Raw genomic sequence first — 22,246 nt, 5'->3', positions numbered from 1 at the left:
AATACTAGCTGTAATTGAAGTGGTTGTATTATCATTATTATCATTATTATCTCTTCCCAGCACAGTGTCAGGACTTAATAGTACCTAGTAGTGTGCAATGCATATTTATTAAAGAAAGAATGAAGGGACTGTGTGGCTGCCTGATTCTTTTCTTTTTCTCCTCACATTAAATGCTTGTCTGCTCTTACAGCCCAGGAAAAAACTGACATAAAAATTGGCTTGCTGGAAAGTTTCTCAGCCCCATTTGTCACCTTACCCTTGGAGCCCAATTGTGTGTCAACTCCATGTCCCCTCTGATGCCTGGCAGTGAGGGACAGACCACAGGTCACTTCCCTATGATCTGCTTTAGCTGCCAAGGCTCTGATCAAGCTTGGCTGATGGATGGGTGCCCTATTGTTGGAAATGTCTCCCCGGGGTTGCTCAGAAAATGTGCCTTTGCTATATTTTCTGGGTGGCATCTAGTGCTTGAAAGCAAGAAACATGGAAAACAAGAAGTTGGGTTTTGTCCTTCTTGAAAATCCAGTTTTAAAAGATCTATTTTGAGTTAGGTATCTAGCTTGAGAGACAGTTTTTCAGATAGACCTCTCATTCCCTTCGCTGCATACCCCGCCAATGACTTGATGAAATTGTGTGCGCAGTTTCCACAGGGAGACCACGATTTTCCTCTTTTTGTATATCTAACTGTTCATTTCCCCTCTTCCCACTAATTTTTGTTTAACCTCAAAAGGGTGATGATTCTAAACGTCCTCTTCCTTGATTTGTAGCACGTGGAAGGAGTGAATGAAATGTGCAGCTCGGGGCATTGTTTCTGAAGGGAGGAGTCATTCTCTTGGAGAGGAATCCTCCATGAGCCTGGCCGAGGCCCGGGATCTGTGTGAAGTGGACTAAGGATTTAGTAGGATGTCAACTGAGACAGAACTTCAAGTAGCTGTGAAAACCAGCGCCAAGAAAGACTCCAGAAAGAAAGGTAGGGTTGATTTGTTCCTTCCTAACTGGCTGTTGATCTGTGCAGTGCCTTGTCTCTGGAATGATGTACAGTACTGTCTTCATGATGGCATATGGTTTTTAATGGTTGCCAACTTAATTTGCTGTTTTCTGTACTTGTAGTATAATATTTAATGGCTTTCCCCTGTTGCTTGGGTAAAGTCCCAAAATTATGTTCATAACATATAAAGACCTTTTTGATATCCCTTCTCTCCATCCTTCCAGCAACATCTCTGCCTAGCGCCCTGCCCCCCATCCAACCGTGTTTACCCTCCAAGCATTGTGTCTACTGTAGTTCACTGTTGCAAAGTTCTCAAATTCTAGCAGCACCAGAATCACCTGGGAGGCTCGTTAAAACACAGATTGCTCGGTCTCATCCCCAGAGCTTTTGGTTCAATAGGTTTAAGGTAGGGTCCAAGCCTTTATTTATAACAAGTTCCCCAACAGCAATTGATGCTGTTGCTTTAGAGACCAGACTTGGAGAACCACTGGATGATTAATCCAGCCTGAAATACTTATGTTGCTGTCCAATTTTTCCTAGACTGGTTCCCTCTTATTCTTCAGGTTAGTACTTACCTTACTCCCCACATGGGGTTGGTTTATTTTGTTTTTGCGGCAATAGCACTTTGTTAGTATCTCACTTTATTAAAAATGCCCTGTGTTTTTTTCAGTTGTACTATATATTCCTTCAGAACTGGACCTCTCATTCACCCTTTAACTCCAACACTTAGAAAGTGCTTGACCCAGAGGAGTCACATACGTATCTTTTAATGAGGACTGGCATGCATAGGTTGATCATAAAGTAATTTTATCACTTTTCAGGTTTTCTGGGGAATTTGGCCCTATGGCTTTATGACCATGCCTTTCAGTGTGTTTGTCTCCTGGTTGAAATTAGGTGTAAGCAACTTCATGCTGTGTGTGTGTGTGTGTGTGTGTGTGTGTGTGTGTGTGTGTACACGTGTGCATGCCTGTTCCCTGTGGTTTCACCTCTTTCTCTCCCCCATTTTCTGAGCTGCATGGAAGAGGATTAATAGAGTTCTCTTTCAGGTCTTGAAATCTGTCAATACGGACTTGCCAACCGGGATGCACTTAGTTGCTTTGTATAGGCAGTGATTTGTTTTGAGACACTGCTGTGCCGGCCCGGTCATGTTTTGGGATGACACGTGTCTGACACTCTGTAGGAAGCACAGGACATAAATGTAATACATGTGCAGCTCCTGGACAGCCAAAACCTCAGGAAGGATTGCAAATTTTGCTTTGGATGTTTACTTGAAACACAGATATTTTGGAAGTAGTCTATTTTATTTTCTAAAACTTAATGTCAACCTTTATGCATCATGGGCTGAGAATAATAGGAGGAAAGCAAGTGGGTGAGAAAACAGGTCTTGGGAGAACTGCTACACGGGAAGGGGGTGGGGGGAATATTGCAGACCATGATACGTACTAGAACTCAAATGCTTTTTCAGTGAAAACTGACACTTATATTTTTGCTTCAGATTTAACCTTTCCACGAAACTTGTGCTCTTGAATGCTTAATATATTAAGAATTGTATCTTACTGCATATCTTTTCATTCTTAATCTTAACATGCAAAACGAGGGGCATCCTAAGGAAAGGATTTGGGTTTCCAGAACATTGGCTCAGTTGAAGATTTGGAATGGGAGCACGAAGGTGACCTTTTTAGAACCTCCTCATCTTAATGTCTTACATGGTTCTAAAATCAGCATGATACATATGCAAGGAGTATCTGCTAGTGAGTGGCCAATACCATGGAGTCTGGGCAGGCTGACTTGGATTCAAATTCTAGCTGTGCCACTTCCTAACTGTATGACCTTACAATGTTACTTAATCTCTTTGAGCCTCCGTTTTCTCTCCTATAATAAGGATAGAATATTACAAACTTCACAGGCTTACTATGAAGAATGGTTGAAATAAGGTGAATTAAATACTTAGTATAGTACTTGGTGTATTACAGGATCAAAAAATCACCTTTACTTTTTTTTTCCTCTTCCTTTTCTCTTGTTCCTTCCCTTTCCCCTTTATCCTTCTCTCCTTACTTCTTCTTGCCCCCTTTCTTCCCTGTCATCTTTATCCATTTCCCTCTTTTCTCTATTTCTCATCTCCCATTTCTACTCCCTCCCCCTCATTTTCCTCTTCTTCATATTCATCGTCTTCATTGTCTATATTATATTGTTGTCTCCTATCCCATTCTAGAACAAGGGGACCTTAAAAAGTACATAGCTGATTTGTCCTGAAGTAAGATTTTACAATTGTTTGTAGTTATGTAACAGTGATGAACACTATGCATTCTTGATATACTTATTTAAGTCAAGGCACCATGAAAGCACGTACATACATTTAAAAAAGAGAGAGAATGTGTCTGTAACAGGATTAATTTATTTTGTCTTCTTCAGTTTCCACTGTCGAACACTATTCCATTAAGCAAATGTTGCTGACTGGATCAAAATAAGTAGAACTTGAAAAGGAAATATTAACAGTTTATTTATTGATCTTGAATCTTGATTATAATACTGTTTACTAAACTTTTTAACTAATTCTTCCAACTCCTCTTTGATTTTCCATGGAAGCAACATACAGCCTTTTAAGTAGGTTTCTATCTTCCTCTCTAACCCTTAAGTAATTATTCTTTTTCTTGTCTTATTGCATTGGCTGGGTCAGTCAGTACAGTATTTAGTGATCGTAGGTATCCTTAACTTGATCTTCAATTAATAGAAATGCTTTAAAGTTTCATGTAAGTGTGATACTTAAATTCTTACTAGAGATTTTTTTATTAGTTTTCATTCATGTATCGTTGTCTAGGAAGTATTTTTTTTTTTATAAATCCTGAATTGGCAGGTTGAATTTTATCATATGCTTTTTCTAAATTTATTTAAATGATTTACATATTTTTCCTCATAATTTATATTGTGGTAGATTTTACTATTGGATTTTTCTAATCTTCATTTTAGAGGTAAATACTATTCGTTCATGATGTATTATTTTCTGTATATGGATTTGATTTGTTGATATTTAACTTAGGACTTTGATATCTCTCTTCATCAGCATGATTGGCATATAACTTTCTTTTCTTGAACAATCTTTGTGCCTGGTATTTTAAAGTTTATAATTTCATACAATGATTTTTGTTGCTAAGGAAACTGAGTAATATTTAAGCCTCTTTCTGGAAAAATGTATGTTTTTCTTTTTTTTTAGTAATTTCATTTGACTTTTGAAAAGCTGCATATGCTTATTACTGAAAATTAAAAGAAACAAAGTAAGCATGAATATTACCATTAATCAAAAATAACTGCTGTTCTCATTCTAAATTAATTCCTTCTGGACTGCCTTTTCAGGATATGTGTTTGAGATCATACTATTCATACAATTTTGTATCCTGCTTTGTTATTTGACATTATTTTTTTGTGTGTTATTTGACATTACTCAGATTATTACATGATATTACAGGCTAGAAGAGTTTTCCCCCTTTGGCAAGATTTAGATGGTTCCTGGGGCAGATATTTTATTTCCTAAAAAAGAATACCTGACCATGTGGGTTATCTATCATGAGGGAGAGTGGCATAAAGAAAGTTAAGAGGCCCTTTAGAATTTCTCACAAACCTACCACCCTGGTTCTTTAACCCAGGCTGTTGAAATGAAGTCAGATAGTTTCCAATACAAGTCACAAAGGGGCACATTTCACCATAAAATGCATTTCTACACAGGCCATTTATGAGATGTAACTGGAGTATTCACAATTCAAATAAGGGAAAGCTTGAAAGTAGTAAGAAATGAAGTTGTTTTCTTCATTTCATTTTTATTGGATTGTGTCACTACACATATAGCTTGTCAAACGGTGCCTATTCCAGGAGTGGAATTTGATGAAGGACGAGAATGTATATTTTCAGGTTCGTTACCTGCCATCAAAGGGGAGAACGGTTGACACACTTCTTGTTACGGGTAAACCCAGCATTAGGCCACCCAGGAGAAGACTGTGGTAAAGGTATATGTCCCAGGATGAGCACATGAAGACGTTTCTGGGGGCATTGCCTAGAGTTTTTCAGTAGGCGCTGTCTGGTAGCTTAGTGTGGTAGGAAGAGCACTAACTTTGGAGCCTGACCTGGTTTTAAATTCTGACTCTTTTCCTTCTCTACTGCGTAACCAGAGATCCGTTATTTAGCCTCTTTGAACCCTGTTTTTTTTTTTTAATTTTTTTAACATTTATTTATTTTTGAGACAGAGAGAGACAGAGCATGAACAGGGGAGGGGCAGAGAGAGAGGGAGACACAGAATCTGAAACAGGCTCCAGGCTCTGAGCGGTCAGCACAGAGCCGGACGCGGGGCTCGAACTCACGGACCGTGAGATCATGACCTGAGCGAAGTCGGACGCTTAACCGACCGAGCCACCCAGGCGCCCCTGAACCCTGTTTTTAAGAGTGTGTGTGTGTGTGTGTGTAATACATGTCATCTGAAGGGGGAGGGAGATAATCATGGGTTAAGGTCCAGCTAGGGATCTGCAACATAGCAGCTGCCTGGTCAGTGTTAGCTTTTCTGCCCTCTTTCTTCTGAGATCACAGTTCAGCACTGTCTTCTGATCCTCTAGAAACATGTGGAAATAAACTTATTCACTTTCCTTATATTTATATGAGAATTAAATCCAAGGACCATTAGTTAACAAAACAACAACAACAAAATGCTACCTTATTTCCTCCTCAAAAGATTTGGCCACAGCAATCAAAGCCCTGAGGAGTCTAGGAGAAGTTGGTTGTCCTATGGCAGATAACTTAGCTTTGGAGCCACATCAAGCTGAGTTTGAACCATGGCTGTATGCCTAAGTGTGAACTCTCAGGAGGTTTCTTAGAAAATTCTGGTTAAGGAATGGTTTCAGTGATGCCATACTCAGGGTCTAATCCCTCAACTACGCAGTTACCTCCAGAAAATATCTTGTTAACCCTGGCTTACCAATTAGGAGCTTATAAAGTGCTATCATATCCATCATCTGATTGGATCCTTAGGACTTAATTTTTTTTTAATGTTTTATTTATTTTTGAGAGAGAGAGAAACACAGGGTATGAGTGGGGGAGGGGCAGAGAGAGAGGGAGACACAGAATCTGAAGCAGGTTCCAGGCTCTGAGCTGTCAGCACAGAGCCTGATGCGGGGCTTGAACTCACAGACCGCGAGATTGTGACCTGAGCCGAAGTCAGACGCTCAGCCGACTGAGCCACCCGGGCACCCCGAGGACTTAATTTTTTAAAAAATTCTCTTGATCAAGCCTGTAGTGCAGAGCTGCTGTTTCATCGCCTCTGCCTGCTGCTCTTGTCCTGTGGCAAAGCTGCCCGCAGTCTGTCAGGACACTGGGCCTGGGCTTGTACCTCAGGCCTGCCGCTCTAGGTCCTTCCACTGCCTCAGGGCACTTCCACTTTTCCAGCTTCTGTTTCTTCAGGCACCAAACGGATGTGAAATTATATTTGCTCGACCAAGTCTGAAACCTAGATGAAGCAGTAATTAATTAATTAGGTTTTTTGTCCACAAGTATTTATCCAGCTCCAGCTGTGAACCCTGCCTGTGCTGTGTTCTGTGAGGAGAGAGAAATATCTGGAAAGTAGACTGACTGCAGCTGGTTCCTGTAGTCAAAGAACTTCTACCTCAAGAAGGTCCTTCTGGTTTTTAGAGGTCTCATCCTTCCTTAAAAAGACAGATTTTTCCCTACTTGGCTACTTGTATTCATTCTCAGCCTACAACTATTCATAAAATGTATGTTCTGTTTTTAACCTGAATTTCTATTTGTTATTTAAAATATTGTGTGCTCGGGGCGCCTGGGTGACTCAGTCGGTTGAACATCCAACTTCGGCTCAGGTCATGATCTCACAGTTTGTGAGTTCGAGCCCCACGTCAGGCTCTGTGCTGACAGCTCAGAGCCTGGAGCGTACTTCAGATTCTGTGTCTCCCTCTCTCTCAGCCCCTTCCCTGCTCATACTCTGTCTCTCAAAAATGAATAAACGTTAAAAAAATTTTAGAAAAAAGTAAAATATTGTGTGCTCATCATAATTAAGAAAATTCTTTCTTACTAAACTCTTTTCATGCCTTTCCTTACCAAAAGCAAGTGAATTTTCATCTTAATAAACACAAAGGCCACAATATTCTAGAAGTCTCTATATACTGAAACATGAGAAAGTTCTCTAGAAATCGAAGAACATGAAAGGATTTTAGGAGTTAGCATTTGGGGGCTAGTCGGAACCTCTTGCTCACAGATGAGCTCTCATCGGAAGGAGTTGCTGACTTTCACTTGGTTGCTCAGGAGCAGAGTCAGGGCTGGAACCCAGGAACGGGTCCCCGGGCTGGTGTTCCTCTAGCTCCTCAGATTGCAGACAACTTACCTTCTTAGGACTAACTTCTTGGTATGTTTGGTCCCTCTTCTTTACACTGAAGACTCCTGGAAGAGGTCATGCTTTAGAATTAGATGATAGTAAGTTTGATTTTAAGATTTCACACAGTTTCGACTTGTGTATCTCAGGCTAGCTACTTTACCTTTCTTTCTTTTTTTTTAATGTTCACTTATTTTTGAGAGAGAGAAAGAGCTAGCAGGGGAGGGGCAGAGAGAGAGGAAGACATAGAATCTGAAGCAGGCTCCAGGCTCCACACTATTAGCACAGAGCCTGATGCTGGGCTTGAATCCATGGACCAGGAGATCATGACCTGAGCTGAAGTCAGATGCTTAATTGACTGAGCCACCCAGGTGCTTCTAGCTACTTTATCTTTCTGAGCCTCAACTTCTTCTATAAAATGGGGATAATGATGCCTATCTTGAAGTGTTGCAATGAGGATTACACAAGTGAATGATTTGCAGCCCCTGCCTGCCACAATTCTCTGTGCATAGACTGAGGAAAAGGAAACTTTCCCTTTCCTCCCAGCCCCCCCCCCCAGTTCTGCTGCCAGCCCCAAGAGGCAGCACTTCTCCTAGTGCTCTAGAACATAAAGAAAAGTAGAAGGTACCCTCTTCTCCAGAGGCTCGTGGGGGAATCCCTGAGAAAAAAGAATTGGACCATATTCAAATGAATGCTGGCTTCAATAATAACAGAGAAGTCAACAGGAAATACAAAGGAGAATGGAACATGTTGTTAAGCCACAAACATTTATTAATAGATGTCATTTATTTTGTGCTTCCTGCGTGCTAGCCATTGTAGATAAATTGCCCCTAATGAACCCAAATCTTACATCACCCCATGGAACACGTAAGAAAATAATGTTCAGGGAGGCCAGGAGACTTGCCCTAAGTCAGGTGGTTTGTCTGCATAAGCTAGAAAGTGCTAGGGCTGCCGGATATTAGTATCTGTGAGGTCTTCCCTGAAAGCGTGCTTTGGGTTTGCCCTGTGCCCTGTGTGTATGGGTTGCAACAGGTCACCAAAGCATTTCTGAGGGCTGAGGAATCTGAAAAAATGACAGGGGCTACACTCTTTTTTTGGTTGGGGAAGGCATGGAAACAGATTAGCCACATCATGTAACTTTACGGCACCATTCTGTCTTGGCAGAGTGTTTTGGATCTTGGTGAGCTAATTGTTCTCTACTGACCCTGTGATTTGCGGGCTTTGGAAATTGAAAATCAAGGATTTAATTAAAAGATGACGTCAATTTCTCTGAGGCTGATCCATAAAGCTCTTGGGCTGAGGTGTTGGGAGGGAGGGAGGGAGGGAGTACCGTTTTGGGTCAAGAAGTCCAGTTCTTTATGTAAGACTGGCTGTCAGGTTGTATGATGTGTGGTGGGGAAAGACTTCTGTAGTCTCTTTGAGCACATGGCCTTGGATTTATTACAGGACACATCACTCATTGTGGTCATTCCCTGAAGACAAACTCATTTCAGGTTTCATTGGTGACTTAGTTCAGGGACTCATTTTAACTGGTTCCCTTCTAAGAAGTCAGGCTTTTTTCAAACCCTTCTTCATACCTCCTTCCTCCTTGAATGCATTGTGTAACCCCAGCAGCACAGAGTACCCCAGTACCACAGGGGACAGCACACCACGCAAGCCCACTGCTGTTTGCTCCCTGTCTCCTGCTGTGTCACTCTGCCTCCTCCCACCCTGGGCCACACTGAGCCTTAGATCCCAGGACTCTTTTCTGTGACGTCTGTGACTCCTGCTCCTTCTACCTGGGTCATCCTTCTCACCCTGTCTCTTCACTTGGCCAGCTCCTAGTCATCCTTCAAAACCCAGCAACCGTCATTGCGCCATCATCCTTGACATTTTGAATTAGTCACTGCCATCAGCCCCTGTAACCTCCTGAATGCCTCCCAAAGCCATTCATTCTGTCTCTCCTTGCTGCCCCTCTCCCAAGTGCAGTGCAGGCTACCTCTCTCTGCCATCTAGATTGTTCTCACACCCTCCTAAGTGGTATTCAGGTTTTCAGTATTTTCCACTTCTGCTGTTATGGACAGCACTCGCTAATGTGAAGATGCGATCAGGTCTCACCTCTGCTTCAGACGCCTCAGTGAGCAGCTCTGAGTGCCCTCAGGGTAGAGCCCCTACTCCCCCGCTCCTTGTAGCATAAAAGAGGCCTTGCCTGGTCTGATACTTCCTTATCTTTCTAGTCACATCTCTCAGTGCTCTTCCATAATGGTAGTCCATTCAGTGGTGTGACTGAATTAATTTCAGTTCCCTGATCATACCATGTGATTTTTTTTTTTTTTACATTTGGAATTTGGCAAATGCTGTTTCTTCTCCAAATAATGTGTTTTCCTTTATTCTTTTCAGAGCAAACTCCACATATTCTTTAGTTTCAGGTTAGATATTCTTGTCTGCAGAAATGCCTCGGTGACCTGTTGTAACCCATACACACAGCCCCCCAGTTGTGGGTCATGACTGTTTTGTGTGCTCTCGAATGTCTCATTTTGTTCACCATAGTATATGCTTAGTTGTCTTTGTCTTCTGTATCACTCATTAGGCTGGGAGTCCTGTGATGGCAACATGTCTGTCTTGTTACCTACTTCATTTCTACCACTAAGTACAATGTTGAAGGATGTAGGTATGCCACAATGTTGGTTGAATGAATAAGTGAGTGAATGAATGAATTCATGACTAAGAAAGCCTCATTTAGCTGGATTTGTGAGGGGGTTCCATAGTACCCTATCCTCATTCGAAACATGACACTTGCCATGTTTCCTTTATAATTTTTGGCTTATTTTTCTGGCTCTGCCATTAGCCATGAATTCCTAGCACAGCACTCAAAACATGATAAGTACTCAATAAGTGTTTGTTGAATTGATTATCATAAAGTGTGGGAGAGAATGATTTGCACAAGGAGAAAGAAAATTACAAAACACAAACATCTCCCCTAAATGCTGGCTCTTGAGATTCTTATTATGTGGCTTTGAAAATTCCTACCATTCTGTGAACTGCTTCTTCTTTTGTGATGTGTGTCCAATCACGTCTGGTGCCGTAATTTAGCGTGATGTGGGCCATATTGGTAGTAAAGCTATAAGATTTGCCATATTAGTTCATGCCACTGCTTCATTAAGCTCAGTGTGCTGCCTGTGGCAGTGGCTGGGCTTGAATTTTGATGTTTAGAAGAACAAAGCTCTTATTCCTCCAAGTCCTGTGAGTCAGGTAAGGGTACACACCTTTGTGGGGTTGGAAGTCTTTATCTTTGCAGATAATCATCAAATGCCCCAGAGCATGAGGTTTTATTATCCACTATGATTTGCTGAATGAGCAGACAGTGTTCCTATGTGTGTTGGGATATCAGCACCCTTTCCTATGAGGCAAAGTGTCTAGGATGGTCAGAGTGCATGTGTTGTAAGACCGAGTGATTCTGCATAGTCCATCAAAAGAGCACACGTAGAAAAAAGGCAAAAGAGAGGGTGTGGTGGAGGTGAAATGTTGGCTCATTTAAGCTCGAAAACCACCTTTAGACAAGTGTTCCCATTTTATAGGAGAGTCGACTAAGGCTCAGACGAATAGCTTGCCTGAAGTCCATGAAACTTGGAAATAAAGGAATCCATTTATATCTAGATCTCTCTGATCTCAGAGCCTGCCCGCGTGCTTACCACTGGACTAAGAAGCTCCCTACTGAATTGTGTGTCTTCTTACCAAATACCAAGTAATGCTCACACTGAAAGACATCTTCCTACAGATTCCAGCAGAAGCACTGTTAGGTTGAAATGGCCACAGCAGGAGGAGGGAATCATGGCAGACGGTAGAGATAGAAAGGGAGTTGGAAAGGCAGAGGAAACTCTGGGTGTTCACACCTCTTCTCTGGCAGGGGGGAGGTTGCCATATACAAGGGTTCCACATGATTGATGGGGAAACATTTCCCTTCTAAAGAGGGTGCCATTTATTCTATGTTTTCCAGATATAAAAAGGTAAAGATGAGGATTTTGAACTGTGAATACATCAAAATGCATTTCTAGATCATAGTTTGGAACAAGCAGTCCAGTTTTGCAAATGCCCTGAAGCAATGAGTATCACCATTGGCCCAATTCACCTCCCAGTGGGCATTCCCATATCAGAAATCATCATGAGAATGCTGGTGATGAGGGTAGCTACTGTTTATCAGCAATTATAAAATGTCAGGTAGTGTATTTAAACCTTTCCGTGTGTTTTCTCTTGGACAACCCTTTGAGGAAGCTCTTTTTTTTTTTTTTAAATCCCATGTTTACTGATGAGGAAGTAGAAATTAAAGAACTAAAACAAAGTCAATGCCACCACTCTAGAACGTATGCTCTCAACAGCCCTGCAGTTGTGCCTAACTCATCCATTTAGCAAGTATCACGTGTGCCTCCTATGTACCTGGCACCTTCTGAGCGTGTTGACCTGCTTGGCTCTCCCTGAACATGCATGGGTTTTCTCCGGCTCTTTCTCTTCTCTCAACCTGGAAAAAAATCGCCCTGATCTCTTAGCTGGCTGTCAAGGCCTACTTGATCCTAAGATCCAGCTCAGATGGTGCTTCCATGAGGCTCTTTCTTAATATTTTCTTCTTCCCATGGAATTAAGCCTTCCTTTCCCCATGATTCTCAACATGTTGTTTTTTTGTTTTTTTTTTAATTTTAATCCAGATAAAGCTTTTATGTCTTTCTTGCATCAAGTAGGATTGCACTTACACACCTCCCTTCCTCACTAGGTTGTATTTTAAGCAGAGACTTGATGGCCGGGACTGTGTCTTGGGGATCATTATATCCTCTCAAAGCTGGGACAGGGAGAATTTATTGAAGAGTTGTCAGTGCCAAAAACGGGAAACGACATTAATTGCACGATTACTAAATGCAGGCAGAGAACACAATGAGCATATGAGAATCTGTGAGGTTGGTAATACCCCCATTTTGCAGATGAGGAAACATACTCATGGAAGCTCAAAATATGTTCAAGGTCACCTGTCTTGTGCATGGAAGAACAGGAATTTTTAAACTTAGCTCTGAAGGATCCAAAGCATGGGATCTTTCTGCTGTACTATGCTGTTTTCCAGCAGTGGCCATCAAATAAAACTTCAGTGAAAGCTCAATTCCTGGGGGTCTCTGTCCTGTTGTAAAGTGGCAGCAATATTTGCAATTTACTTTTATAAAGAATTTATATATCATCATTGTAGATTCTCTTCCCTCAGATTGGGGGCTGTCATCGCTTGAGTTTTTCAATTCCCCTGCCTGGCGGTGCTGCTCTAGGGAGAACTTGCATTCCGATTGTTAAACCAGAGGCAAGAAAAGCCATGCAGGAACTCGCATTGGAAGAAGCCCAGCAGATGATGAATAGCAGACCTGAATCTTATCATGTATTTCAGGATGATGTACGGGACTGTTGGAAACTGCCTTTGACAAATGTGCACGGGAAGGGGAATTATCTCCCACAATGAAAAATGTTCTTATTATGTGATCCTAAAAAGGATCAGGACCCCTATCATTGGGAAAATGATCATCCCTGTATCCCTTATTAACAGCGATATGGAAGCATGTGCTAAAGACATTGGACGTTGGACTGAAGCCGTGATGGATAGCCATGAGTGCTAAATCCGGTCGGGCTTATAAAAGGTGGCTTGATGCTTGATAGCAGGTGGGAAATGTGCAACTCACTGAGGTCGCTTTTAGCCCTTGCTTCATGAGGCTCTGCAAGACTTGTTCTTGCTATCTTAGCCAAGTACCCAATGGCTTTTGGTCAGGCTAAACGCTATGATTAAACAGTAGGAGTTTGGCAATATACGTTTGTAGGAAATAAAACCATTTCCATAAGGAGGAAAAGACAGGCATTTTAAATATTTAATCTCACCGTATTTTCACATGCATATGTGAAAACCTACAGTTCTAGAGATTCACTAGCCTGTCCAAAGCTAGAAACTAGCAGAGTGTGGATTTAAAGCTGAACAGTTTTATTTCAAAGTCTATGTGCTTTGTAGACCAAAGTGGCTTTTAGTAAATAACCTCCTGGTTGGAGTTCAAAATGGTAGAAATAGAAACGAGTGAATGCATATGTGAAAGTCCTTACTGCAGCCTTTAGCACAAAGTAGATGTTCAAGAAATGCTAATCAAATCAAGAATTGTCAACACAAATTAATTTTATTAGAGGTTGTGTAATGATTGTTGAGTTCCTTCCTTTCTTTCCTCCTTCCCTCTTTCCTTCCTTCATTGCTTCTTTCCTTTTCTGGGTGTTTGCTAAAACCAAGCAGAGTGTTGGCCACAGAAGATCGTAAACAAGTCTGAGCTTAGGGAACTTAAGATCTGTACAAAAGACAGGCAACTGAGAAATAATTATAGTTCATTGCAGTAAGTTGAAATCCCAGAGCAGAGATAACCAGCTATCCAAGGACTTCCCAGAGGTGGTGCAATTAAATAAAGATTCTTGGAGTGCCGATTTATTACTTTTTTTTAGTTCAATGGGTGCTTTGTGAAAGATCTTATGTTATTACAGACATTGTCTACCCATTAGATTTAAATCCCTAGTTGTCAAAAATAAATCCTACCTTGTCCTCCAGTGAAAGGAACACCAGCAGATCGGAAATCTTGCTTCTCCTTACTTCTAGAGTAAAAGCTCTGTATGCACATTTTATTCTTTCCTATTACTTGTAGGACCAGGCACATAGTATGTGTTCATTAAGCATTTGCTGAACAATAGAGTAGCCTAGATGAGACAGGTAATTCTTTGGCCTTTGGCCTACATTTTCCTAGAATCAGTAATTTATATTCCATTAGTTTTCCTCTGATGTTTTAAAGTAATGATTACTGTGGCTTCTCCTCCTGCTCTCTAAGTTATAGATTGCAAATAGATTTTTGTGTAATTTGCCAATGCGGGTCGATTTCAATGGCTGCTTCAAGCACTGCATAGAGGATTCTGAACTCCCGGCTCTGAGTGAGAAGAGTTAACATTCAGACTTATTTTCTTTCAGTCTTTTTTTTTTTTTTTCTGCACATGCGTGTGTGCATACAAACATGCAAACACGTGCATTCTTGTGTGATCCTCCTGGGTGTTTGATTCTGCATTACTTTTTCAGTAAAATCTTACAATTTAAGCCATTCCCATGTCACTCTAAATTTTGGAATTATCCGTTTTAAAAAGCTGGACAGGCTCCTTTTCCTTAGCTTTTATTCGCAAGACCTCCTTCCAAAACCTTCTGTCATGGTTGCATTTTTCAATGGCTCCTTCCTAAATTTGCCAAATCTCACTTAAGCTGTGGCACACAGAACTGCTTTCGGTAGTTGATGATTCATTTCTGTTTTCATCCCTGAACTGACGCAAATGTTTATCCTCTGCATTTCGTGGCTGGGGGATTGTGCTAACTTCTTCCCTGCCGTGGAAAGAGAAGTAGACCTTCTGGTGGGCCCCTGTTTGTGGGTGTGTCACCAGTGGGGGACACCACGCCAGTAAAGCCTTGGAATTAAGATTTGCTGATGGATGCCTCTTTGCTTGAGCGATGTTTGCAGCTCAGATCTTTTAACCTCAGCTTTATCAACTTTAATATGTTGTCCTAGTGCCTTGATTTTTTGGTTCATCTGTTTTAATGTGATGAAATGTAAAAACCAAGCTCAGCCTGGTCCTCTTACAATGACTTTAGGGGTTTTCAGCTGATGGCCTATCCTTCGTCTGTAAGGATTCGAATTTTAAGCAGCCAAAAATACATTTTCCTGGTATCTGTCATCAAGTGATTAGTGCAACTATTTAGTTCTGGTCGTCTTTCCTATTCTTGGTAGATTTATTTTCTCTTCTTAGAATTCTCCTGCCGCCCTCTCTGTCTGGGAGACTGGAGATGTCATTTAAACATTGCTTATTAGGATTCCATTATTTGTCTCTCATATACAGTCAGCTAAATCAAAAAGTCAGACAGTGTTTTTAAATTGCAAATTTAAATGACAATTTATAGACCAGGTCTGCTGGAAATTTTCTGTCCTTGGCATCCATCATTGCTTGTGTGTATATAGCTTTATGCTCACTCTCTTTCTCTCTCTTTTTATCTTCTTGAGAGCACAGCACACATATCCATCAGAAGGATCAGAAATGCTTGCAATCAAACAAAAACTGCACTAAAGATCTTGAAAGGAAATGAAGACAAACACCCTATCCCAGACCTTACTTGCATATTCGTTCTCTTCCTCCCCCTTCCCCCTACCCTCTCCTCTTAAATAGGAAACTTGCATTAGTCACTTTTTTAAAAAAGTATCGAAGCACCTGGTTTAGATTCAAATAAAATTAACATTCTGCGAAGGCCTGAAAAATGCTAGATATTGTTGCCCCAATTAATTTGCACAATAGACCAATGATAATGACACTATTATTAGGAATGGTGTGATAGCTAATATTTATTGAGCACTTACCATACACTAGGCACTGTTCTGTGTGTTTTATTTGCCATAACTCATTTAAGATAATAATATGTTGATTCCTAGAAGAGGAAGCTGAAGTTCATAGGAGTCGACTTGCCCAGGGCCCAAATCTTGAGTGAGGGATGGAGCTCCTGCTTAGACTTAGAACTCTGTCTACCACACTAGCGTCTATTTTTATTTTCAGTAAGAAAACTTGGGGCCTACTTAGTATCTCTATTTCATAAGAATGACAGGTGGAAAAGTTGTCTAACTATGCCTTGCTGAGTTTTAATTTTTAGCAGATTGGGTTAGAAGGGGGGCTTTAAACCTTGAAATCATCTTCTTTTACCGGTCCATTTTCTCTGGGATCAGAGTAGATGGCAAAGCATTGTGATCTTCCATTTCAAAGCTGAAGGATTATCCATCTCGATGGGTGAAATCATCTTTAAAATCCTTCTGAAGCCGGCTATAGAGGTTGGTATATTCAGAAAATGCCTGTTGTACCCAGTAACTTTGATGATGAAAATGAACAGTGTGAAATTTGCATCTCGAGGGCCCCTGTTTAGTACGTGGTTCCGCTGTATCCACATTGTGTCCTGTGTTTCCTTTTACAACAGAGCCTGGAGTTCTGCCTTTCAGCCTCTACTCACCAGACTCCACTGCCAGCAGCAGCTGGGGGAGCCAGGGCTGGTGGGGTTCCAATCTGATGTAGAAGGTGGGGACAGGGAGAGATGGAAGGACTTCATCGTGCCTGTGAGAAGACATGGAAAGGGAGCTAGAGGAGGCCAGGGGAGCCGTCAGACCACAATGAAGGTTTGAGCCTCAGTGGAAGAGGGAGAGAGGAAGGAGGGAGAGCTTGAAGGTAGGAAGGAGAGAGGGAAGGAAGGAGAGGGGAAGGGGGGAGGGAAGGAAGGAGGAATGGAAGGGAGGGAGGAAGGAGGGAGAGATTGAAGGAAGGAAGGAAGGAGAGGGGAAGGAGGGAAGGAAGGAAGGGAGGAAGGAAGGAGGGAGAGATTGAAGGAAGGAAGGAGAGGGGAAGGAGGGAAGGAAGGAAGGGAGGGAGGAAGGAGGGAGAGATTGAAGGAAGGAAGGAAGGAAGGAGAGGGGAAGGAGGGAAGGAAGGAAGGGAGGAAGGAAGGAGGGAGAGATTGAAGGAAGGAAGGAGAGGGGAAGGAGGGAAGGAAGGAAGGAGAGAAGAAGGAAGAAGGGAAGGGAGGAAGGAAGGAGAGAAGAAGGAGGGAGAGATTGAAGGTAGGAAGGAGAGAGGGAAGGAAGGAGAGGGGAAGGGGGAGGGAAGGAAGGAGGAATGGAAGGGAGGGAGGAAGGAGGGAGAGATTGAAGGAAGGAAGGAAGGAGAGGGGAAGGAGGGAAGGAAGGAAGGGAGGAAGGAAGGAGGGAGAGATTGAAGGAAGGAAGGAGAGGGGAAGGAGGGAAGGAAGGAAGGAGAGAAGAAGGAAGAAGGGAAGGGAGGAAGGAAGGAGAGAAGAAGGAGGGAGAGATTGAAGGTAGGAAGGAGAGAGGGAAGGAAGGAGAGGGGAAGGGGGAGGGAAGGAAGGAGGAATGGAAGGGAGGGAGGAAGGAGGGAGAGATTGAAGGAAGGAAGGAGAGGGGAAGGAGGGAAGGAAGGAAGGGAGGGAGGAAGGAGGGAGAGATTGAAGGAAGGAAGGAAGGAGAGGGGAAGGAGGGAAGGAAGGAAGGGAGGAAGGAAGGAGGGAGAGATTGAAGGAAGGAAGGAGAGGGGAAGGAGGGAAGGAAGGAAGGAGAGAAGAAGGAAGAAGGGAAGGGAGGAAGGAAGGAGAGAAGAAGGAGGGAGAGATTGAAGGTAGGAAGGAGAGAGGGAAGGAAGGAGAGGGGAAGGAGGGAGGGAGGGAAGGAAGAAAGGTATGAAGGAAGGAGGAGAGAAGGAGGGAGAGAAGGGAGGAAGGAAGGAAAGGTGGAAGCATCTCAAATTTCAGCAAGGTCATGGTCACTGTGGAGTCCTTGAGCCAAAGCCACTCATCAGAGGAGGCCCTGCCTCCTGGGACGGGGCCCCTGAGTATCCATGCTTGCTCAGTCATTAGCTTGGAGCAGCCTGTGGGAAGCATGGTCTTGGTGGAGACGTGGAATGGATTTCTGAGTGCAGCGGTTGGGATTGTTTTCCTGCAAGTCGGCAAGACGCATCCTCATGGCCCCCCATTGCACCAAACTGATAGCCAAGGTACCTAAATAATTCAACCCTCCTAACTTCTTCAGTCTTCTGCCATGCGGTGCAAGGAATAATTCAGATTCTTCCCTCTGTGTCACCATATGCCCCTCAGGCAAGGGTGAACACATGCTGGTTAAAAGGAGGTGCTGATTGATGTTGGGACCTTGGATTCTCTGGCCAGTTAGTCTAGCAGTCCCCAGAACATTTTGTCCTTTTGCAGCCTGCAAGGCCTGCAAAAAGGGGATTGAGAGCAGCTGTTGGATTGGTAGCCTGAGAAGGAAGAGGCCCTCTTTGCACCAAGTGATCTCCCCACACCTCTTTTTGTGTCACAGGCAAAAGCAGAATGCCCATCCTATCATGCCCCTGCTCCACCACCAGTGCCAGGAAGGCCACAGAGTCCCATTTCTGGAACATATTTGTGATGGCCAGCCTGCGTAGGGACTTATTTAAGTAGATTCCATGAACCCTCACAACAACTGGTGAGGCCAGTGTTCCTCACATCATAGCCTAGTGATTGTGTCCCTGCCTTCAGAATTCCAAATTGATCCTTCACAGCTCTGCCATTTATTAATGGCAGTTATCTTGGGCAGTTTCTAAGTCCTGTAAGCCTTCATTTTCTTACATGTAAAATGGGAGTGATGGGATCTCTCTCTCTCTCTCTCTCTCTCTCTCTCTCTCTCTCTCTCTCTCTTTAATGTTTATTTATTTATTTTGAGGGAGAGAGGAAGGGAGGGGTGGGCATGAGCCCAGCGTGGGGCTCTATCCCACAAAGTGTGAGATCAGAACCTGAGTCGAAATTAAAAGTCACTTAACCGACTGAGCCACCCAGGTGCCCTGGAACATGTCTCTTAGGGAGAGAATTCAAACCACATGCAATCATCCGTGTAAGGGCTTCAGCAAAGCGTTCCACATATATGTGCTAGCTTGCTGCTCTTCTAACTATGGGAAAACCAATGTCCCATGTGTCATGGCCGGTTCTTGGAATTGTAAGGTTTGTGGGTGTTGGGCTGAGCAAGCCTGCATGTATACGTCCATCCCTGCCTAGCTCTGTGCTGCAGGTGGGGGGAAGGGGGAGACACCACCTGCCCCTTTCCTGCCTTCTAGGAGGTTACAACTTAGTGCTCAATGTTATTTGTTGGTTCGCAAGCACACCGTGCTACTTTATGGCTTCGTGCTCAGCTTTCACGTTGGCCTTCCTCCAGAATCATTTGTTGTTTGGAACAGAACCCGCTCATAAAAGAAGCTGTCTGGAAGGCTGGGCATCCTGAGGGTCTGGAGCCCAGCACTGAAAAGTCAGGCAGTCATGTATCCCCCATCATCTCTCCAGAGTTACTTTGCTTTTTCCCAGATCCAGATCTACTTCTTGGTTCTCTCTCTGCATTCACGGCTTGCCTTGGTCACTTTGCTCATAGCCAGCTTTACTGGCTTCTCCACTCAAAATCTCAAGGGAAACGGAGTCACAGGGTCCTCATTCCAGATCCAGGGCAGAGTGAAATCTGTGAGGCTCAGTTCACCTGTAACATTGGTCACCCCTGGGCTGTTCAGGAGTTAGGGGCATATAATGGACAGTAAGTGCTGTGGGTGATGGGAGGGGATCAGTATGCAAAGTAGTGAGACATGGACTGAACGGGTACAACTGTCAAAATGACTGAGCTTAGATGTCACTTCCTGCAGGAAGGTTTCCTGGACCCAGCTGAACAAGGATAGTTAGGCCCTCCCCTGGGCTCTTCTGATTCTGGGCACTGGCCTCTATTATAGCAGCTCTCAGGATGTGCTATACTTACTGCAACCCGAGTCTGTCATCACACCAGAGTGTGCCTCCCAAAGGTAGGGATGGGATCCAGTTTGTCTTTGCAGACCCCACTAGTATCTCAGTACCTGCCACTGAGCAAGTACTCAGTACATGGTTTATAGAACTGAGGATCGTCAGGAAACTGACAGATAATTGTACCACAGAATGAGAATTACTTCCCAATAACACCACGAAGCAGTTGCTTTGCCAAAAAAACAGCCGTCCTCCCTGCCCCACCCTCACCCCCGCTCCCCAAGGTGCAGTAAACATCCACGGGGACAGAAGCAGAGCTCAGACGGCCGCCTTTCATGTACAGTCATGCTCTGTGTCTTTGATCCCAAACTCCTTTAGGTATTGAGTCTTAAAGAGCCTGCTGCAGCTACCCACTTAATAGCCATCCAGCACCCCACGCATTAATGCCAATTAGCCTGGGAAAGATGAAAACTTTGGGGACTTAATGAGCTGAGTTGGCACCTGTTCACTCAGCCCTCCGGCCTACGTCTCTTAAGCTGCTTAAACCAACTGGATGGTGTCACTTTTAACCTTTCTGGGGAAAGGCTTACAAGGCATTTTTGCTTTCGTTTGTCAACTTTGACTCCACTTTGGGTGACTGACCTAAAGATTTTGGAGTGACAGGCTTCAGAGGCATTGTTTGAGGCCATACCCGCACCCCACCACCCCAGACCCTGCCCTATAGAGCTGAGGGGCAGAGACTAAGGCAGTGCAAGTTGGGAAGACAGCCCAGGTGTGACAGGGCCAAGCGCAGTGCGTGGCTCAAAGTTACCCAATGAGTGTTGGAGGAGGAACTGTCTGCCGGCACCCTGCTGTGTCCCAGCTCAGGGCGTCTGCTCCACGAGGACCCGCGGTGCCTGTGGCAGTGTGACCGCACCTCCACCAGTGCCTGACATGTGGTAGGTACCCGGGATATACTTGTTGCGTGAGCAACTGAGCAGATGATGAATAGTAATTAAGAGCTCCAGCGGGAGAGAGACCTGGGTGTGAATCCCGCTTCTCCCACTACTGCACATTGTGAGCATAGGCAGTTTGTGTCCATCTCTCTCACTCTTGGGTTCAATCCTTGATCGAGGAGACCAGTGCTTGCCATGGTTTGGGCCTTAAATGTAAAGCACTTACTTAGCACAGTGTCTGGCACACAGTAAGTACTCAACAAACTCAATTTTATTAATTATTATTTATTAATAATTTAATTAATTTAATAAATAAATTATTAATAATTTTATTATTAATGGAGTAACTATTTTTTAAGTTTCTTTTGAGAGAGAGGCAGTGTGAGTGGGGGAGGGTCAGAGAGAGAGGGAGAGAGAGAGAGAGAGAGAGAGAGAGAGAGAATGAATCCCAGTCAGGCTCCACACTGATAGTGCAGAGCCCGATGCGGGGCTCAAACCCACAAAGCCGTGAGATTATGACGTGAGCCGAAATCAAGAGCTGGACGCTTAACTGACTGAGCCACCCAGGTGACCCTGGAGTAACTTTAAATAAAGTGCTTGAGGGGCGCCTGGGTGGCTCAGTCTTTGAAGCGTCCGACTTCAGCTCAGGTCACGATCTCGCGGTCCGTGAGTTCGAGCCCTGCGTCGGGCTCTGGGCTGACGGCTCAGAGCCTGGAGCCTGCTTCTGATTCTGTGTCTCCCTCTCTCTCTGCCCCTTCCCCGTTCATGCTCTGTCTCTCTCTGTCTCAAAAATAAATAAAACGTTAAAAAAAAAATTAAAGTGCTTGATGCCTGCATCTCAGTGCCTTCATTTATAAAATGAAAATGTTTCTGCCTGCTGTATGGTTCGTATGCTGTATTCCTGTATGAGGAATAATATGATATGGTGAACAAAGCAACGTGCCTGACCTGGGCTCAGTGCCCCATAAATGGTGGGTGAGCTCTTCCCATCAGGCGAAAGCTTGAAGGGCTCGGAAGGTGGCCACCCATCTCTTGGGGTAGTGTGCAGGGAGAAGGGGGCAGGCTCAGAGAGGGGCTTGTCTGTAGCTCCGGCATGTGACAGGTGCCTGCGTGGACAGACACAGTGCTCTGGCCTTCTTTTGCCTTTCACCTTGAAAGAACTCAGGCTTTTCAAAGGGATCCTAGGCTATATTATCAGACTTTCACCTAGCACGCTGTTCTTTTCAGCAGACTGACTTTCATAATTCTGATGACCAAATGCCAACCCTTCTTTACCAAAACCCCTTAATCCTTTGATCTTGTCTCAGTCACAAGAAATGATTGTCTGCTACATCTTGCCATACGTGATTTAGAGAGGATTACTGAGCAACCTCAATCCGTCCCTAACCTTCCCCTCCCCCACCAGCAGGCACTTCCTCATGTGAAATCCTCCAAGGCGCCCCCCCCCCCCCCCCCCCCGCCCCTGGGAAGTATCCTTGGAAAGAAAAGAGCTAAGCAAGGCAGCTGGGGCAGGGGCACCAAGCATCTCAGGGGAAGAGGTTGAAAGGAATATTCCAAAGGGAGGATGGGAGTAAGTGTGGATATACTAGATTGTCAAGTGAAAGAAAACCAAC

The 22,246-nt window shown here is 43.7% G+C and overlaps 1 protein-coding gene across 8 annotated transcripts in view; it reads left to right on the top strand.

The window, feature by feature from the left end:
- Positions 1-22,246, top strand: part of DAB1 (DAB adaptor protein 1) — a 406,170-nt gene that overhangs the window by 125,193 nt on the left and 258,731 nt on the right. For all 8 annotated transcript variants that reach the window (XM_042997380.1, XM_042997379.1, XM_042997376.1 and 5 more), the window contains exon 2: positions 765-967. In XM_042997380.1, coding sequence (XP_042853314.1) covers positions 901-967 — 67 coding nt within the window. In that variant the 5' untranslated portion in view covers positions 765-900. The remainder of the gene's footprint in view (positions 1-764; positions 968-22,246) is intronic.

This window comes from Panthera tigris, chromosome C1, assembly GCF_018350195.1.
Source record: "Panthera tigris isolate Pti1 chromosome C1, P.tigris_Pti1_mat1.1, whole genome shotgun sequence".
NCBI lineage: Eukaryota > Metazoa > Chordata > Mammalia > Carnivora > Felidae > Panthera > Panthera tigris.
This window is presented reverse-complemented; position numbering and strand designations above follow the sequence as displayed.